General features: G+C 48.3%; 1 protein-coding gene across 1 annotated transcript in view; it reads right to left on the reverse strand.

Moving 5' to 3' along the window:
* The window catches only part of MTUS2 (microtubule associated scaffold protein 2), a 277,079-nt gene that overhangs the window by 92,499 nt on the left and 165,054 nt on the right, over window positions 1-19,526 (reverse strand). Inside the window, exon 6 of the mRNA XM_006904828.2 lies at window positions 6,174-6,385. Within this exon, the coding sequence (XP_006904890.1) occupies window positions 6,174-6,385 (212 nt within the window). The remainder of the gene's footprint in view (window positions 1-6,173; window positions 6,386-19,526) is intronic.

Here is a 19,526-nt window from a genome sequence, read left to right on the forward strand (position 1 = left end):
TCCCATCCCCTCCCCCATCCAGCTGTGCCATCTCCAGAAAGTTGCTGACCCTCTTTGAGTCTTGTCATCATCACCTAAGGAATGACATCTTTGCCTCTGCTTCCACTCCTGCTGCTGCAGTCAGCTCTGAGTCCGTCGGTTTCCTCGGTTTCAAATAGGATTAATAACTCTTCACACGATTATTGTAGAAATGTTGTGAATTCATGGGCGAAGAAGGTACTTGGAACGAATTTTCAAAAAAAGCTTCTTTTTGAGTGCAAGGAAACCCTACCCTCAAATATTTTATTCTCAAGGGGGATGAATAAGACATAGATGAGATATATAAAATTAAAACACAGTGCCGATCACTCTTGTTTCTACATGTACATAAAGGGTTTGGCCTAGGGTGTACTTGAAGAATAGAAATAATTTTCTAGTCTAGCTATTTAGCTGCTGCTGTATATTTTTCCAGAATGTGCTGATGCCATTAAATTCATAGTGGACGTCTGTAGCGGTGTATGGGAAGTCAGTAGAAAGAAAGAATCAGAAGCCTAGGTAGGAATCTCCCATTTCTGCCCCATGCTTTACAGCTCCTGGCAGAGTGGCGGCGAATGTTGTCAGCTGTGACACAGCCTGAGCCCGGCGTCCAGAAATTCTAAGATGCCACACGTAGGTGCCAACACCGGCCTCCCGTTGTGCTGGTTCCAGGCAGCTCTGCCCCTGTGGTGAGGCGTGATCCTCGTCACAGGCCAACGGGTCCACTAAAACTCGGGTCCCAGACCTCCAGGCGGTGTCGTAATGAGCGTTGACTCTCAGGGACTCTCACTCCTGTGGGTCACGTTGGAAGATTTTTGTCTTGCTGTCTGGTTCTGGAGATCGCTGCTCTTTAGCAGCCCCTGGTGGCTAATCTGGGAAACAGTCCACTCGAGGCCCTATCCTGGGCCATGTGCCCGCCTGTAGCGCCGAGTTTTACGTAAGTTACATTTCAGAGTGTGTTTAGTTTCATTTCATTTTTAATAAGATTTATCATATTTATTAAATATTTTTCTATTAAGCTGTCATTTTTATCACTAACTTTATGAATGCGATAGTAGATGATGGTTTTAATTGTTTTTTTATTTATTTATTATTAAATAGTTTAGGCATAAAAGGCATGAAAATGAACATCAGGCATTTGTGTACTTTCTAAGCTTAATAAAAATTAATAATGCATCAGCCCCCTTCTCCCCAAAGTGTATATATATAAACACTTTAAATATATATACATACAGATATGTTTATATGTGTGTGTGTATATATATATTTGCTTTTCTATTTGACCTTTCATCACAATTTTTTTTAAATATAGAAGAGTAGAAAGAATAACACCCAAATGTCTACCATCTATACTTAATATTTATGAACATTTGCCATAGTCACTTCATGTTTTTTTGTTAGTTGGGGTATGTATGTTTAAATATAGCTTCTATATTCCTACTTCAACTTTTCAGCTTCAACTCACTGAAACATTTTACCAGCCCCGCCCCTGCCCCGTGAAGAGGATCCAAAATAGTAAAGGCAGGGGTCCTCGATGACACCGCTGCTCCCGTTTGCTGAGAGTCTCCTACGTCCTAGGCACTTCACACAGGTCCTTGTGACCCTCCCAACAACTTTGCTTGGTGCGGATATTGTTCTCATTTGACAGCCGAGGAAACTGAGGCTCAGGGAGATTGCGTAGCAATACAGATGCAGGTCACTCCGCATCCAGCACCGGACTATTTCTCCCCCCCTCCGCAGCCCTCAGCGTGCTTTTCCTGTGGTTAAGGGGAAGAAACATCACTGGAAGAAACAAAAAGCGAAACCGTAACCCACAAGTGAAACACTCACGCGGGATGCAAACAGAAAATGACCTCAGGTGGCATCTAACCTGTTGCCATAAATAAGTGGCGGAAGCAGGAAGGTTGTGTGTGGGGCGGGGGGTGGTATGGGAGGGGGCTGGGATGAGCCGGGATGAGCCGGGATGGGCAGTGAGGAAGAGCACGTGTGGGAGGGGGCCTCTAGCTTGTGTCCCCAAAGCGGTGCCCCCTCCCTATCTTTAAGCTCTTAGTCAATGAGTTAATGCTTGACTAGAGATCCAGGGGCGTGGGAACTCTTTCCAAATGCACGGCAATCCCTCTGTAACAGGTCACAAAGTCCTGGTTGTGGAGGTGGCCGTGGAGGTGGCCGTGGAGGTGGCCCAGACTCACTGTCCTTGCTCCATCACCCTGGGCCCGGTTCGTTGGCCAGAGCAGGATGTGTGTCAGACGGGAGGAGAGAAGAGACGGAGGTAGAATCCTACTGTGAAACGAACATGCGCTTGCGTCCGCCGTTGACTAAATTTAGATGTTAAACTCATCGGCTTGAATGCCTGCCCCAGAGATGCTGCCACGTCCACCAGCCAAAGGACCCGGCACTTCAGAGACTCCCCCACTGAGCACGCTCACAGCAGTGATTGCGTCTGGTCCAGAAGAAAACCAGGAAGCTCCTTCTTATTCTCAAATCCTGAAAATGCCATTTTAACGAACGGTGTGTGCCGTACCTGGCCCTCTCACAAACGGTGCCCATGACCGGCTCTCTTCCCTTCCTTTTAGCGTGAATGACCAAAGCCTCAGAGGAAATGAGCATCGAGGCTGATGTTCCCAGTATTTCTGACGGTTCCTCAGAAGGTACCCTGGCGGGAAACATCAGTGACGTAGTACGTTCTTCCAAAGCTTGTCATTCTCAAAGAATGTTGTACGTCATAGAAGCAAGTGTCACCACACTACCTGGCGGCCAAGAGAGCCCTGAGTGTTCGCTTTCACTCAGGACTGTACCTTGAGGAAATTCTTAACCTGACTCCCAAATACCACAATATTCCCAATAATAATAGATAGAAACCCCTCAGCTAGGCCAAGCAGCCCTTCGAAGTAAAAACAAAAACAAGCAGAAAAAAACCCTGGCATGGGTGTCAAAAAATGGAAAACATCCTGGTAGGTAGAAAATAAAACTCAAAATTGCAAATTCCCAGTCCCGGGGCCCGATAAGACCCAACCCCACTGGTGACATATAAATGTCATAATAAGGTGTAATAAGACCAGGACAGAGACTTGACTGAGGCTGAGACTAGTTGCCCCCGTTCAGTTAATCTCTCTTACACTTTGTCATAAATCTTTTAAAATTAAATGACACCCCTCTAGAATATATTCACCTGCTGCATATACGGCAGCACGTGAATATATTCTAGAGGGGTGTCATTTCAGTCAGTCTACGGCCATGCCACCCCGAACAAGCCCTACTATCCCTTCTGATCTCGAAAGCTAAGCAGGGTCGCGCCCTGGTTAGTACTTGGATGGGAGACCACCTAGAAAGAGCAGATGCTGTAGGCATAAAAAATAAAAAAAATAAGAGACTGTAAGCTGACAAGGTCCTTGCAATCTGTGAGGTCAACCAAGTGTTGCCTCGCCTGAAAACAAAGACATTTTAGTCACAAACAGATAGCATATAGGACGGTGGTTCCATCAGATTATAATGGAGCCGAAAAATGCCTGTCACCTCGCGACCCCAGACCTGTTGTAAGGTTGTAGCCCAATGCATCTCTGTTTTATGGCATCTCTGTTACTCATTCTGTCCCGAGTAACACTATGGGCTGCAGGTGCCTGGGGGCAGTCACCTCGGCCCCAGTGAGCTGCTCAAGGTCACCTCCCCTCTCTGAACCAGTGTGACAACTGGGTCGACACTTGTGGGTCTATCGCAATTGCAGGAGGCCCTTTGGCCTTAACCATCAGGAAACTTTGAAGAAAAACTTTGGGGTGCGGAAGGCAAGCAGGGAGGCGCACAGTGAGGTCGCTGGGGAAGGTCGGGGAGAGAGGGACAAGACTCAAAGAGGGTCAGCAACTTGCTGGAGATCTCACGGCTGGACGGGGGAGGGCATGGGACTGACTCCTTGCTGGCACCGTGTCCTCGGACGGGCGCCTGCTCAGGCTGGCCACAGAGGCGCGATCCTCAGAGACGGCACGTCTGCCTCTGAGTCCACACACATTATTGGCATCGGCCTCCCGTAAGAGTGGCTCTGAGTGTCTCGGCATCGCTGGCCTGTCGTCAGAGGTCACCAGGTGGCTCTGCCTCTGCTCTCCCAGGTGCCCCTCCACGTTGCACCTCCTGGTCCGCCTGGGCGTGACCGGCGGATTCTCAAATCACCCATCTTAAACCACGTAGAACACATGACAGCCCGTGCGGAAGGCCCTTACGTTCCATTACAGACTTATTTTTCCTTTCACGTGTCCACTTTGTCTTCTGGGTTTATCTGGAGAGAGTTTAAAAGGACACTGCGTGGGACGTGAAATGCCACGCTCGTTTGGGAGGCCCGTCTGGAGTTGCTGGTTGCGATTTACTGACAAGAAAATGAAATTCATGTCCTCCGTCCATCTCGCTGAAATGTCGTGGCGAGTGTAGCTCTGGTGACAGGGAGGTCCCAGGCACATCACCTGCCGTCCCTTTTGGCCTCTGGTTTAAGAGCCAAGTGTATATTTGTGGAGAAATAAAACTCACGGCCCACGGGCCAACCAGGAATTCTCCCGGGGTAGAGAAACGTGTAACTACAGAGAACCGACCTTTAATTTCGGCACGGGAACTTTGTTCTCTGCCATGATGCCATAAATAGCGTCTAAAATTCCAACTTGGACACGCAGCAGGTTGTAGCAATGTTTATCCAAATGAAACCTCTATTGGGGACTGGTTATATCTGGGGGTGATGCATGGAAGGGGTAACCCAAAGTAGGCAGAGCAACAAGATAATATTACCAACCATCTTCAACAAACCTCCCTGATTTCCTCTATTAATGAAAGACTTGCCCGTCAGAGGAAAATCTACATCCAGCTAAAGAACAAAAAACAGATGCCTCTCTTTCTCTAAGAACGGTCAACATTCACCACGGCAGGACAGGCCTCTCTGGCACCTCAAAAACATGCTCAACGTTTTGACTCTTACAGAACGTGGGTGCATGGCCCCTTGAGTTGTTCAAGGTCAACCCCAACGGAACCAGACCAGAAAGGAAGATGAGGAACTCACACTGGGCATTTACCGCCGCTGCTAACAGTTAGGTTAGGGACAAGGCTGAAATGATGGATGAGCTGAAATATGTTCGTCCTGTCTTGCATTATAGCAACAAATCGGCAATCGCCCCTTTCTGCCGAAGGCTCTAAGCAGAAAGGAACAAAGCAGAATGACGGGTCAGCTCAGGCGCCTCTGCTGGGGGTGAGGGGAGGCCGGCGGGTGCCTGCCATCAAGGACCCCAGACACCTCCACTCTTCAGTAAAACCTGCGGGTGTGATGCTACCCGCCATCTTTCTGATTTTCTTCTTTACATTAGGCAGAAATGTAGTTGGCTCATTTTCTTATTTGGAGAACATTTACAGAGCATTTTTATTTCTTTCCATTTATAGATACCAGAAAGTTCATATGTGAAACTCAAAATGTCCTGTGGGTTTTTAATACGCTAATTCATACTGTTTAAACCTCGAGGGTGAGTGTTCATTTTCTCCCCCAAACACGCTTGGTTGCCTCAAGGTGGACCCCAAAAGCCCTCGACCACACACCCCAGGCTTCCGCCAGCCTCCGTTCCGTGTCGAAAGGTGTGGAGCTTGACTCCACGTGGCTAATGACTCTGTGTTCGCATGGCCCAGGAGCCTCTGGACACTGACCTGCCGGGGAGAAACTGGTCCTGTCTGCACGTCCAGAAACAAGCCACAGGCTGCTCTGGGGACACTGAGCAGGGCTCTGAGGGTGCCCCAGGCCAGCATCTGCCACCAGCAGCAGCAGCCACAGCCCCATCTCCCTGGCATCTAAAGGGGCCGAAATTTCAGAATCTGGCCTCCTCGTCCCTGTGTGCAAACGAGCACGTGCTCATCTTCTTTAAAGATCTCGCCTGTGAAACGGTCACTTACACCCTTTCCTCTTCGACACAATTTTCCCTTTCGGAATCGAGTTACTAAGTCATCCCTCCCAAACCGATTCCTTTCGCACCTGAGTATGAAGTTGGCTCCCCTAACGTGACCCGACGCCGCTGGGGATTTTGCGTAACCGTCTGGAGATCAAACCCCAAACCCAGACTGCTACACACAGACACACGCACAGCCATCAGCATCGCTGCTCTCCCTCTAGCCAGACGCCCTTCGCCGTCCGCCGGACGTGGCCTCACCTTTCTGAAGAAGTGCTGAGTGGCCACTGCCAGCGCCTGGAAGCCACAGACGGCCCTCCCCAGCTCCCGTTGGGCGAGGCCCAGCTGCCTGGCCTGTCGCTCGCTCCTCTCCTTCAGCCGCTGGACCAGCTGCCGCTCGGCCTCGCGGGCCTGCAGGTCGGGCTTGGGGGAGAAGCCATTTCGAGGAACCCCGCTTCTCTGCTTGGGGTAACCTACAAAAAAAAACAAAAAACAAAAAACAAATAGTCGCTTGAAAAAACATGTGGCCCCAAGGTGACAACAGCTCCTTAGTACAGAGGATTTCATCGAGAGCAAGTGGCCAGAAGAGACTCGCCCATGGTTTGTCATTTTAGGTCTTAAGAAGAAAAATCCAGACAGGGACTTAGAATATTTGCTCGGTCGATGTGGTTCGAAGTGCAGGGTGTTGTGCTTAGAAAAGGAACGACGGGCCAAATCACCAGATTCCTGTCAGCGTCCTCGGTCCCCTCCAGCCCTGCTTAGAGAGAGATCGGAGGCCTTGTGTTTCCTTTGAGGGGATTCCTCTTTTGAAAATGACTAATGGGAAATAAATCAATCAGTCTGGGTGGAAGTCAGAGTCGCAACCTAGCAGCCTCTGAACTGAGCGTCGGGGAGGGGAGGACTGCCTTCTACTTCTGCGATTGTCCCAGGGGCCCTCCCTTGGATGTCACACTCGAGTCACACCTCTGCTCCGGGAATTCCCGGCTTTACATTCCTACAGCATCGCCATCCTCCAAACTGTCCCCCACGTGGCCACTCACACCACCTCCACGAGTCAAGGTCCAAGTGACGCAGCCATGCGACCTCTCACCCAGCCACGCGACCTGTCACCCTCTCATGGGAAGCCCCGCTTCTTCTCACCCCCCACCTCGTGGCAGCCAGGACGATCTTCGTGAAGGTGCTGCGGCCCGTGACGTGTGCGCACCCCACCAGTTCAGTTGCGGTGGGAAGGAGGGTTCATTCCTCACCAGGGCCCGCGGTCACGCGAGATCCTGCTCTGCCAGGTGGATGCTAGGGGTGTGTGTGTGTGTTGTGTGGGGGTTGGGGGGGCACAGGGAAGCAATGAGAACCTCCGCCTGGGGCTGGGGAGGCTTTACGGAGAGCTGACCCCTAAGCCGAAGCTTGAAGGAGTAAAGGCCAGGCCCAGGGAAGAGAGACAAGCATGGAGACAGGCACTGCCTCGGGGGCCGAGGCCCATGGGTGGGTGACCAGGGACTTCCTGGGGACTGCTGTCCTCCATGGACAGCACAGGCGGACCTGACACCCAGAGCACCACCATGGTGCACGATGAATTTACACTCCAGAGACATCTCTCTCTGGCTCAAGCGGCTCACGTCCTAGAGGACGAATTTACACTCCAGAGACATCGTCTCTCTCTGGCTCAAGCGGCTCACGTCCTAGAGGATGAGACGTCGAAACCAACCACATGACCAGAAATGATTCTTAGTATTTCGAACATTCTTTTGTGCCCTGCCCCTCCAGAATATCAGGGAGTGACAAGTCAAGCAAACTGCAAACCGGTAGCCTCTTCAGTACCCGACACGCCGAGACACGGTAACGGGCTTGTGAACACGCAGGTGGCCTCATCTGTTAGCGGGAAAGGTGGTTAACTGAGCTAAACAGTTTTGACTGTTAATTTAATGGTAACCATGTTGATTTTCATTGAATCTTCTTCCTCTTAAGAGGTCATCAGAGATGGCAATGTGGCCTCACATAGGACATATCTTAAACTGTTATGGCTGAATATAAGAATAGAATAGATGTAAAATGATTGCTTCTGTACGACAGTAGGATATACAACATTCCAGAAAATCTACTTGCACATTGTAGGCAAATTAATCTTGATACGTAGCCAACCCCAACATTCTCACTGGTGAAAACAAAAGAAAAACAACTACCAATACAGCGTGAAAGATTTTATGGCCCACATTAAACTCTAAGAAATGGCCTAAGACCAAACGTAGATTTTTTTTTTTTTTTTGTACTAGCGTATATAAGAAACCCACTAATTATCATAGATTCCAAAAGCTTGTGGGTCAGTTGTTTGGAACTCAGAATGCATTTCCCCACAGAAACAGGGATAGGTCTTCTTCCTCTTAAGAGGTCATCAGAGATGGCAATGTGGCCTCACATAGGACATATCTTAAACTGTTATGGCTGAATATAAGAATAGAATAGATGTAAAATGATTGCTTCTGTACGACACGAGGATATACAACATTCCAGAAAATCCGCTTGCACATCGTAGGCAAATGAATCTTGATACGTAGCCAACCCCAACATTCTCACTAGTGAAAACAAAGGAAAAATAACAACCAATACAGCGTGAAACATTTTATGGCCCACATTAAACTCTAAGACATGGCCTAAGACCAAATGTAGATTTTTTTTTTTTTTCCATGATTCCTGTTTGCCATTTCGTTGCTGTGGCTGCTGATTTTATAAAACACTCCAGGGTTTTAATTACTGCGGTGAGGGCCCAGGCACCTGACACAGTTACAACAGAAGACACCTCTCTCAGAGATCCGAAGGAAATAATAAAACGCCCTCCGACTCGGTGCACTGAAGCCAACAGAATCACCTCTGGGCGTGCGGATATCAGCAAGCACCCGCGTCGTCACATACTCCCGGCCGTCAGATTCCAGATTCGTCCTCTGTTACTGCTGCTATCATTGTCATCACGATCGTTAGGTCAGCAGTCATCGTCAAGGGCACGCGGACAAGAGAAAAGGGTCCAGTGAAATCCCATCCCCGGGGCTCGCTTTGATTTCGGAGTTCTTATTATGCTGCTTTCATTCGCACCCTCAGAACCCCAGCACGCGCAGTCCTCACCCCTTCTGCTGGGGCCGCCAAACCTACGCCTAAGTGGGGACGGAGGCTCCCCTGAGAATACGGACATGGCACGCGAATGTTCAGCTGCTCTGTGGCACTTATGAAGCCAGTGGCACTTACTTTATGAAGCCAGTGCTTGTGGGGGACTCCTAGTTGGCTGCTCGTGTGGCACCCAAGGACTGTCCCGCATAGATCAAGACACGGGACCCAGTGCGGAGGCTGGAGGAAGGGAAACGTAGGGAAACAAGGCTGGCTGTGGCGTTCTCTACTGCTTTTACGTGAAAAGGGTCCTCCATGTTCTAAGTCTATCAAACGTAACTTTGCCTGGGACTGACAGTCCCTTTACAGTCAGCTACGCATTCCTGGTCCCCACGAACACCGTGTTCCTCGACTTTTGCTAAGTACTGTTCTGTCACTTACTTTCCTGTGTGTCCCTATGTCAGCCCAACCCCAGGATGGTACCCAAGGACAGCCACACGGGCTCACCTACCGTCTTACGTTGAAAGATGGCTGACACACAGCCAGCTTTACCCGTTTCATTAAAATTTAAGGAGGATCGTGTTTGTTCCTTCTGTCTTCCCTGAAAGGCCAGCACATAATGAAGTCAAAACTCTAATCTGCTTAGGAAGTAAGGGGCTGGTGGGACCACGGGCTGGACGGCGGTGGCCACAAGGAGCTTGTGAGCACGTGGTCACCACTGGGTGAGATGTGGCGAGTGACTCACTTCTGACTGACCTCTCGTCCCCCACATTTCTCTGGGAAAGCCACCACGCGCACTTTAAAGGAGGGGCGTGCCATGTCCACCTGAGGACATTTCCAGGTGCTGGAAGGTTTCCTTGCCACCTTGTCCCTGTCCCTGGTGGCATTTATGCTGCTCTCGGGGTGCCCGGAGGCTCGGCGCAGGCTGGCACACCATGAGTCCCCCTTTGCAGTCAGGCGGAGCCTGTGTGTGTGTGCTCACTCTCTTTCCAAAAAATCAAAGTGCCAGCCCCCTAAACCCCCTGCTGACTGCCATCCGAGCGATCTAGGACACGGGCGCTGCTGCATGAAGTCCCTCAAAGCAGGCTTATCGAGGGTTCTCGAGTCTGTATGTGGAGTGACAGAGTAGATGTGCCCATTGTTTGCTGACCGCCCTTCGTAAACGTCCCACCGCCGACGGGGCTCAAGCCCAGGGCAACCCGTGGGTACGAAACACGTGAGGAGCAATGCCTGGACCCGTGTCTTCCCACAACCCACAGACAGAGCTGTGCACGCGTCCGCTTTGTGACGTGTGTTTTTTGGGGGATGGGGTCCAAGATATTTGAGAACTTTTATCGAGCACCTGCTCTACAACGAGGGCTCTGACTACTTAAGCGCACTGCTGGTCCCCGACAGCACCCCCGACAGACCTCACAGGTTTGGGGGCACATGCGGAATCTACAATGCCCTCCCGTCGCCTCGCTCTCGCCCCAATCACCATTTCTTTTTCACCATCCCACTGGCTGCATCACTCTGATTAGGGGCAGATGAAATCTATGCTCCTTCCAGTGGCAACCGACACCCGCAACCCGATACTCTCCCCAGGGCGGGGGCAGGCGGTTCGCGTGCGAAGGCTGAGCGCTGGGGACAAGCACAGCCCCGGAAAATGGAAAGAGAGTATGAAAAATTCATCGGCAGCCATCCAGTCACTGTCTAGAGGATTCTAATGGATGCAAAAGGCTGGGTTGGCTCTTCAAGCTGGAAGCTGAACTGACATGGACCACGCAAAATGCAGCATCGGAAGCTGCGTATTTACACCGGAGAAGGCCCGTGACCTTAACTCTTGCGAGCGAGGGAGGAAGGAAGGAATCCGAGGGTATAGCTCTGATGGTCCCCTGGCTTAAGGAAAAGTGCTTCGCGGGGTTGGCGGTCACCCTAACGAAGCAGACGTGTGCCTCGCGACTGCCCAGGAGCACGGGCGCCAGGTCTTCGTGGCCCTGGGTGGGCTTTCGTTTTCTTAACCCAGTCTCAGCTTATTTTAGGACGTTTTTGCCCGGCAGCACGCTGTTTTCCCGACGTAGTGCTGGTGCTTGTTTGTCTGGGGTTGGCCAGCAGTGGGGAAGGCTGGGGATGCCCTCCCGACCAGTCCCGAGCCTGGTACCGGTGGGACCCACCAAACAGGGCAGTGCCCAGCCGAACAGAGAGAGACCAGCCGCACTCTAGAAAGAAGAGGTTTATATTTCCTGTTCCCAGGAAGAGCAGATTCTTTTCTCTTTCGATGTATAAAAGACAAGGAAAAAAACACAACAGGAAGTTACACTCTGAGTTTCCACAGCCAGCTATGAAAACTTCGCTGCTATATCAGAGTCGACCCTCCAGACCAAACGAACATTGAAAGAAAATGTTTTCATCTTTAGAAAATTTCTTATTATTTACTAGAAGTACAGGTGCTATTTATCAGGGTAAATTTGACCCTCTCCTTTCTCCGAGGGTGAAAAATAATGGTTTGATACTGTGAAAGCGATAGCTAAATTTTTGTATGAAAAAGATGTAGCTCCTTCTGGCCAAGATGGAGTAAGGATCCATCTTACTCTCTCATCTAAAATTACCCCCCCAAAACTTGGGCAAAACATATGAGATAATGGTTTTCAAGACATCAACATCAGGCAATGAAGCATAGTGATCACCGGCAAGCGAATGAGGTGACCCCCACGACTGCCTCGACCTGCTTCCTGGAGTGACTTCCAGGCGGTGGCCCAGCAAGTCACCCAGGTGGAGCACGGTGTTCTCCCCAAGTTGAGAAAACGGGTCTGGGGGCTCAGGGTGCCGGGGCGTCAGAGGGATGTGGGGTCGATGTTGATGAGGCAGAGTGGCAGAGGACAGTGTCCCAGAGAGACAGCTCCAAACCTGTGCTGAGGGCTCGTGTCTTCAGTCACGTTCTGGTGAGTGCGGGTCTATGCGGAAAGAATTCCAAGGTCAGGGAAAGAATTCCACACAGGGTCGGCGGAACGAGCCCCAGGGCTCTCGGAAGGCCAGACCTGGCTCCTGGTGCCATCGGCCAGGGCGGGGCTGTCGCAGGCCATGGGCATCGGGCCCAGTGCTCAGAGCATCTGCCCCGGGAGCTGGTGAGATGGGCCCCAGACTCATGGCTGATCGGGTCCTGCATAACGAGGCTGAGCAGCGAGAGTCAAAACAATCGTAGTCTTTCCAAGCAACGTAGTTTTATCCGAGAACGAAGCTGAAGAATATTTATCGGAATAAAAAATGTCCAGTGCACAGTGTCTGGCATATAAAACAACCCTCGGGCATGTGAATAAGCAGGGATACACCATGGTGATGAGAAGATGGGGTCGACTAAAGCCCACGGGATGCCTGAGAAACGACGCGGGTGATTCAAAGTCATTACAACTACGTTTCACATGTTTTAGAAGTTGGAGGAACGACGGAATACGTCGGAAGGTTTTAAAAAGACTGGAATTAAATTCCAGACATTGAAAACTCACACGTCTGAGATGAAAAACACACTGGATGGGATTAACTCGATTAGACACCGCATAAGAAAAGATCGATGTCACCTGAAACTGGTATCATATTGAATGTCAACTGTAATTGGAAAAAAAAAATTAAGGGCACGAATGTCCACAGCAGCTTTACTCATTGTAGCCAGAGGTTGGAAAAAACCCAAATGTCCACCAGCTGGTGAATGTGTAAACAAAAGGTCACACATCCGCGTCATGGAATATTAGTCAGCCAAGAACAAGATCGGAGTACCGAGTCACACTTTGCCATGAACAAACCTCGGAAGCCTCATGCCGAGTGAAAGAAACCAATACAAAAGGCTGCATATTCCACGCTACCGTTGATATGAAACCAGAAAGCAGGGAGTAAAACAGTGGTTGTCAGGGGCTGGGGACCTGCGGAGCGGGGAGTGACTGCTCATGGGTACAGGCCCTTTTGGGGGTGGCGACAATGTCCTGCAGTTCGTGGTGATGGTGGCGCAACCTTGTGAAGGCAGTAAAAACCACCGAAGTGGACATTTTAAAGGACGGCTTTTATGCTATGTGAGTTGTAGTTTACGGAATGGAGAAGACTCGGTGAGGATGTTTTGATAGGCCTGCCCGCACACGGGGACATCTTGTTGCCATTATCGAAATGCCAGGGTCAAAAGAGCTGGATCCGAATGCGCATGCGCCTTTAAAATGTGGTTTCAGCTACCGAGACGGCGAGCACCGCGGGGGAGGAGCAGAGGCTCTGGCAGGTGGGTGTTTGCCACGTGTCACCACCAGTCTTCACCATGACCCCGCAGCGTGGACGTACTTTCCATTTTACAGAAGGGGAAACTGAGGCTCGGCGAAGTTATGTTGTGTGCCCAAGGTCGCACATCGCGTGAGTCACTGAGCCAGGACGTGAGCCCAGTTCAGTCTAATTCTTTTGGGCCAAGTGATCTGGCGACACTGAGGACGTGCGGGAGAAGGTTCTCTAGTGAAGGCAGACGCCGGAAGGGGACCGGCAGAGGGTGACATCAGAGTCCAAGGACGGCCAGTTTCCAGAAGAAGGAAGTGACCCATAATGTCAAATGGCACAGAGAGTAAGATGAGGAACGTGACGTGTGCACGTAGACCGAGCAGCCCAGAGGTCGCCTGTGGCCTTTGCAGGAGCAGGGTCAGTGGAGGGGTGGGGGTGGCAGCGAGTGGAGGGCTCATCTGTAAGCACAGGGACAGAATTGGGAGCATGAACCCCTCTTTCCCGAGCCTGGCTACAAAGATGGCGACAGCGATATGTCAGAGATGCATGCGTCCGGAAAAGCTTGTTGCTTTGGCTTGTTTTGTTTTGGGGATGGGACTAACGACAGAAAATGCAACCCCTGTCCTCAGTGAACTTACAGATCGGCAGGGGAAGGAGGGAAGCGCCCCTCAGAGTCACCACCCAGAAAGCCAGCCATCAGCCAGATGACACTCGGGGGTTCCAGGGCCTGTTGTAGGCACCATGGATCCAGCTGACCTTCGATATTCTGCAGCCCAAGAAAGGAGAGTCATCCTCAGAAACGGGTGAAGGAAGCAAGGAGGGGAGCCTGAGGACAGGGAAACTGTGTCCCCCAGATCTCTCCTGCACGGTATGGGGCATTTCCAGGATTCTGTGTGCCAGGGCTGGCTTGACATTCACTTGTGGTAGCCTGGACCCCAGTATTTCTGGGCTCCTTGTGTACACACCCTGCTGCTGTGAACTGAACGTCTGTGTCCCCCCAGAATTCACATGTTAAAGCCCTTGATTCCCAGGGCGATTTGGTTTGGAGGTGGGGCCTTTGGGAAGTAATTGGGCCACGAGAACGGGGCCTTCAGGAATGGGGTGAGTGACCTGGGGAGAAGAGACACAGGAGGTCACAGCCAAAAGGCGTCCACGGGCAAACTTGGAAGTGGGCTCTCGCCAGGAATCAAATCAGCCGGCACCTTGATCTGGGATTTCTCTGCCTCCAGAACGGTGAGAAACGCACTTCTGCTGTGTGCGCCCCCGGCACGATGCTTGTCGCAGCAGCCGGGCTGACCGAGACCCCTGTATGACGCCCTTGCGTGTGAGCGGGATCTGTGAGTATGAGTTACTGCTCTCGTGACTACGTTACGTGGGACAGTCACGCATCGCTTAACAGTGGGGGTGCGCTCTGAGAAACGTGATCTTCATTTGGTGGTTCTATCGCCGTGCGAACACCACAGAGCTCACTTACACACTTACACGCTCCTAGGTGGCACAGCCTACTGCACACCTAAGTTGCATGGTGCCCCCTGTGTCTCCTGGCTGCAAGCTTGTACGGCACGTCACCGTACTGAGTGCTGCAGGCACTTCTAACACCCTGCTAAGTGTTGTATCTCTAGACCTATCTGAACATAGAAAAGTTACGGTCGAAACACTGGGCACAATACTGTGGTTCGATCGGCAGCATGGCAGGTCTGTTTATACCAGCATCACCATGTGAGTGCCGCATCGTGCTATGACGTCACAGTGGCCGCATGGTCATCAGGTGACGGGAATATTTTAGCTCTATTATAATCGTACGAGGCCACTATCATACATGCGGTCCGTTGCTGTCCAGAACCTTGTGATGTGGTGCATGACTGTATAGCAAGATGGAGATTATCCTTGGTGAGCCTGACCTAATCCGGCGAGCCTGCGAACAGCAGAGTTTTCTCCAGCTGGTCACTGAGGCTTGAGGCTTGAGAAGGATTCAACACACTATTACTGCTTTGAAGACGGAGGGGGCCACACGACGAGAAAACAGAGACCTCAGCCCCACCACTGCAATGGACTAGTTTTACCAACCGCCCGAACGTGCTTGAAAATGGAGTTTTTCCTCCAGAGCATTCAAAAACTCATCCCAGCTGACACCATGATTTCAGCCTTGAGATATTCTGAACTGAGAATCCAATTAAGTCAAACCTGGACATATGGTTTGGCTTATAGAACCAAAGAACTAATAAATGGATATTACAAAGAAAACAGAGAAGGAAAAGGAAAAGATTTGTGAATACAGAGCGAGAGAAACTACCCAAAATGGAATGCATGGAGAGAAAAGACTCGAAGAAATGAACAGAGTGTCAGTTTGGACAGGAGCTGCGGGACAGCTCCGAGTGGTCTAATCCACATATAATTGGAGTCTCTGAAAAGGAGTGGTTAGGACTAAAAAGTTTTGAAGAAATAGTGGGCAAACATTTTCAAATTTGTTGAAAACGATATACTCACAGATCCAAGAATCTTAACAAACCTCAGGCACAGAAAACATGAAGGAAATGACAGCAAGCTCTAATGTAATCGCGCTGCTCAAAACCAGTGACAGACAGAACATCTTCAAAGCGGCCAGAGAAGAAAAAGACAGATTATGTACCGAGAAGCGAAGATAAGAATAATGGTCGATTTTTCACTGGAAACCATTCAAACCAGAAGATAGTGAAACGACATCTCTAAATGCTTAAAAAAGAAAAAAAAAAAAGTGCACGCCTGGATTCCGAACAGAGTAAACAGATCTATCAAAAATCAAGGTCAACAAAATGGGAAGTTTTCATCACTAGGAAGCCCCTCTGTGAGGGATGTTTAAAAATCCTACAGGCGGAAGACACATGGGATCAGATGGGAATCCGAATCTGAATCAAGAGCACCCGCAATGGGAACTCAGTGACGACGCCTGAAAGACTTCTTTCATCATCGAAGTGACACTGACATAAAATATCACGTTAGTTTCACGTGTGCAACATAATGATCCCACATTTGTACACACTGTGAAATGATCGCCCCAATAAGTCTAATCACCACCTGCCACCTCACGGCTGATACAATATTGGTCGCTGTATTCCCCACGCCGTACAGTAAGTACATCCCCACGACTAATTTCTTTGATAACTTAAAGTCCGTGCCCCTTACCCCTTCACCCATTTCTCCCACTAACCCCTCCCCTCTGGCAACTACGTCTGTTCTCTGTATCTATGAGTCTGGGTTTTGTTGAGTTTTGTTTGTTTCTTTGTTTTGTTTGCTAGATGCCATATATAAGTGAAATCCTGCAGTGTTTGTCTTTCTCTGGAAAATACTTTTTTTTCCCCTTATTTAAATCTCTTCAAAAGAAGAGTGGGTGTTGATAATCAACAGTAACACTGTAGTGTGGTTTATAATATACATACAAGAAAAATATTTGATAACAGCACAGATCCCAGGAGGAGGGGGAGAAGAGCACACTGTTTTAAGATTCCTGTACTACAGATAAAGTAAAATAACATCACTGGAAGCTAGAATGTGAACAGTTAAAGATGCAGCCTGCGAATCTTAAAGCAAGCACTGAAAGCACGCGACAAAGAGGTGTCGATCGCTAATACGTCAACAAAGGAGACACGGGGAATCATAAACGGTGTTCGCTGAAGGCAGTAAAACAGGGGAAAAGGAAAACATGACATGCGAGATGAATAAAAATAATGGCAACGTGGTAGATTTAACGCCAATCGAATCAGAACATTACATGTACATCAAAGGCAGAGATGTCAGATCGAATGAACGTGCAAGAGCCAATTCCATGCTGTCTGTAAAAAACCTGCTTAAATATAAAGAGGCAAACAGGTGGCGGACAGGTATGGAAAGAGGTCTACCACGCCGAAACCAAGAGAAAGCCGGAATGGTGCTGTTAATATTGAATAAAGTAGATTTCGGGGAAAAGAATATTACAGGGATAAAGCGGGTCGTTTCGAAATGATGAAGTGGGCGATTCATCAAAATGATAAACAATCCTAAACGCTGATGTACCTAATCGCAGAGCTGCGAAATGCGGGAAGCAAATAATGATAGAACTGAAGGAATAAGCAGACAAGTCCACGATTATGCTCTGAGATTTCAACAGCTTCTCTCGGTCACTGACAGAACACGTGGACGGAAAATCAGTAAGGATACAGAACACTCGAAGGATGCTGGCAGCCACATGACCTTTGATATTTGAAGGGTCCTCCACAGGAACAGAAGAACAGACATTCTTTTTAAGTCCATCTGAAACATTTACCAAGACGGACCTCTCTGTGGTTCTCAGTAAATTTAAAAGGTCTCAAGTTGTTCAAAGTATGTTCTCCAACCCTTGTGGAATTAGAAATAAAAGCAGACAGATCTCTGGAAAGTCTCAATGTTTGCAAACTAAACAACACACTTCTAAATAATCATGGTTAAAATAAGAAATCAAGAAAGAAATTTGAAAATATTTTAAACTCAATAAAGATGAAAACCCGCTATATCAAAACTTGTGGATTATAGGTAAAGCAGCATATAGAAGGAAATTTACTGTACTAAAGGAAGATTTACTATACTAAATACATACATTGGGAAAGAAGAAAGACTTCAAACTAATGACATCAGCTAATTAAACCCAGTATAAGCAGAAGAAATAATAATAAGTGTACAAATCAATTGTATATCCTTCTGCAAAAAAAAAAAAAAAAATTCAAGCTATATCTCACACTACATACAAAAGTAACTCCAATGGATCACAGACCTGAATGTAAAACCTGTAACTCTAAATCTTTTCGAAGAAAATGTTGCAGAAAATGTTTGTGACTTTAGGTTATGCAAAGATTTTTTTAGAGAACACCAAAAATATGATCCATAAAAGAAAAAATCACGAACGGGACTTCATACAAATTAAGAACATCTACTCTTCAAAAGACATTGTTAGGAGAACAAAAAACAAGCATAGATTGTGGGCAAAAAATTTCCAAGTCACGTAGCTGAAAAAGCATTGTATCCAGAATATCTTAGAAAAACTCTTAACATTCAATAAGAAGGCAAAAAAAAAAAAATGGTAAAAACGTGAATAGATATTTTACCAAAGAGTATACACCGATGTCAGAGGAACACAAAAAGATGCTCAGCATCATAACATTATCGGTTATCGGGGAAATGCAAATAACACCGCAATGAGACAGCACTGTGTCGTTGGGTACTTATGACAATGTCTGTAAATAAAGAGTGACCACACCAAGCGCTGGCATTGACGCTGAGGAAGTGGACGTCTCACGCGCTGTTGCTGGAAAGAGAAAATGGTGCAACCATGTCGGAAAACTTTTTAACGTGTTTAAAAAGTGAAACACCTTGCTACCACGTGACTCAGGCATTTATCAAGATATTTACCAAGAGAAACGAAGGCAGCACAAAGGTGCACAGCATCTTCATTCATAACAGCCAAATCTTCTGGGAGAAAAAAACCCCAAAATGCACCAAAAGGTAATTGATAAAGGTAAATTGTCAAAATAATCATGCTGAGTAGAAGAAGCCAGATAAAAGTAGCGTACATATTACATGATTCCTTTTTTTACAAAACTAGAAAATGCAAACTAATCTGTAGTGACAGGTGGGGTCTGGGCGGGGCTGCACAAGGCACCAGGACGCTTTGCTATCTGGATGGCGGCGATGATATCACAGGTGTAAACCTTTGTCGAAACTTATCACATCGTATACTTTAAATGCGTGTGGTTTAATATGTGCTAATTATACCACAATAAAGACATTTCAAAACTATGGCACCACAAACTCTCTTATGTTTGGTATTTCTTGGTCTACATGTTTTCGTCCTTTTACTGTCAACCTTTTAGTGTTTTTATATCTCAGGTGTGTACTTTGTAAATAGTCTAAAGCTAGATATTGCAGTGTACGATGTGCACTTGAGAAATACTTTCTGACTGTTCAGTAAATAAATCCAGTCTGGTAATCTCGATCTTTGATTTAGTCTTGAGATTTCTGTTCATGCACATTCTTTATGACATTCTGGAGTTCATCTCTAGTATCTTATTTTATCCTTTACATTTCTTCCATGTCCTTCCCTCCCTCCCTCCTTTCTTTCCCTTTTTCCTCCCTGCTTTTTTTTTTTCTTTCTCCCCTTTCTGTCTGCATTTACACCGATCGAAATTTTTTTGCCCTTCGTTCCAACTCTCCCCCCACCCCCTGCCCCACTACCGTTTCGGGATATGCGCTCTATTTTATCGGTTATCCTAGAAATTTTAACTTTCAGATTTTAACTTAAAGTCTCAAATGACA

This window comes from Pteropus alecto, unplaced genomic scaffold, assembly GCF_000325575.1.
Source record: "Pteropus alecto unplaced genomic scaffold, ASM32557v1 scaffold80, whole genome shotgun sequence".
Classification (NCBI taxonomy): domain Eukaryota; kingdom Metazoa; phylum Chordata; class Mammalia; order Chiroptera; family Pteropodidae; genus Pteropus; species Pteropus alecto.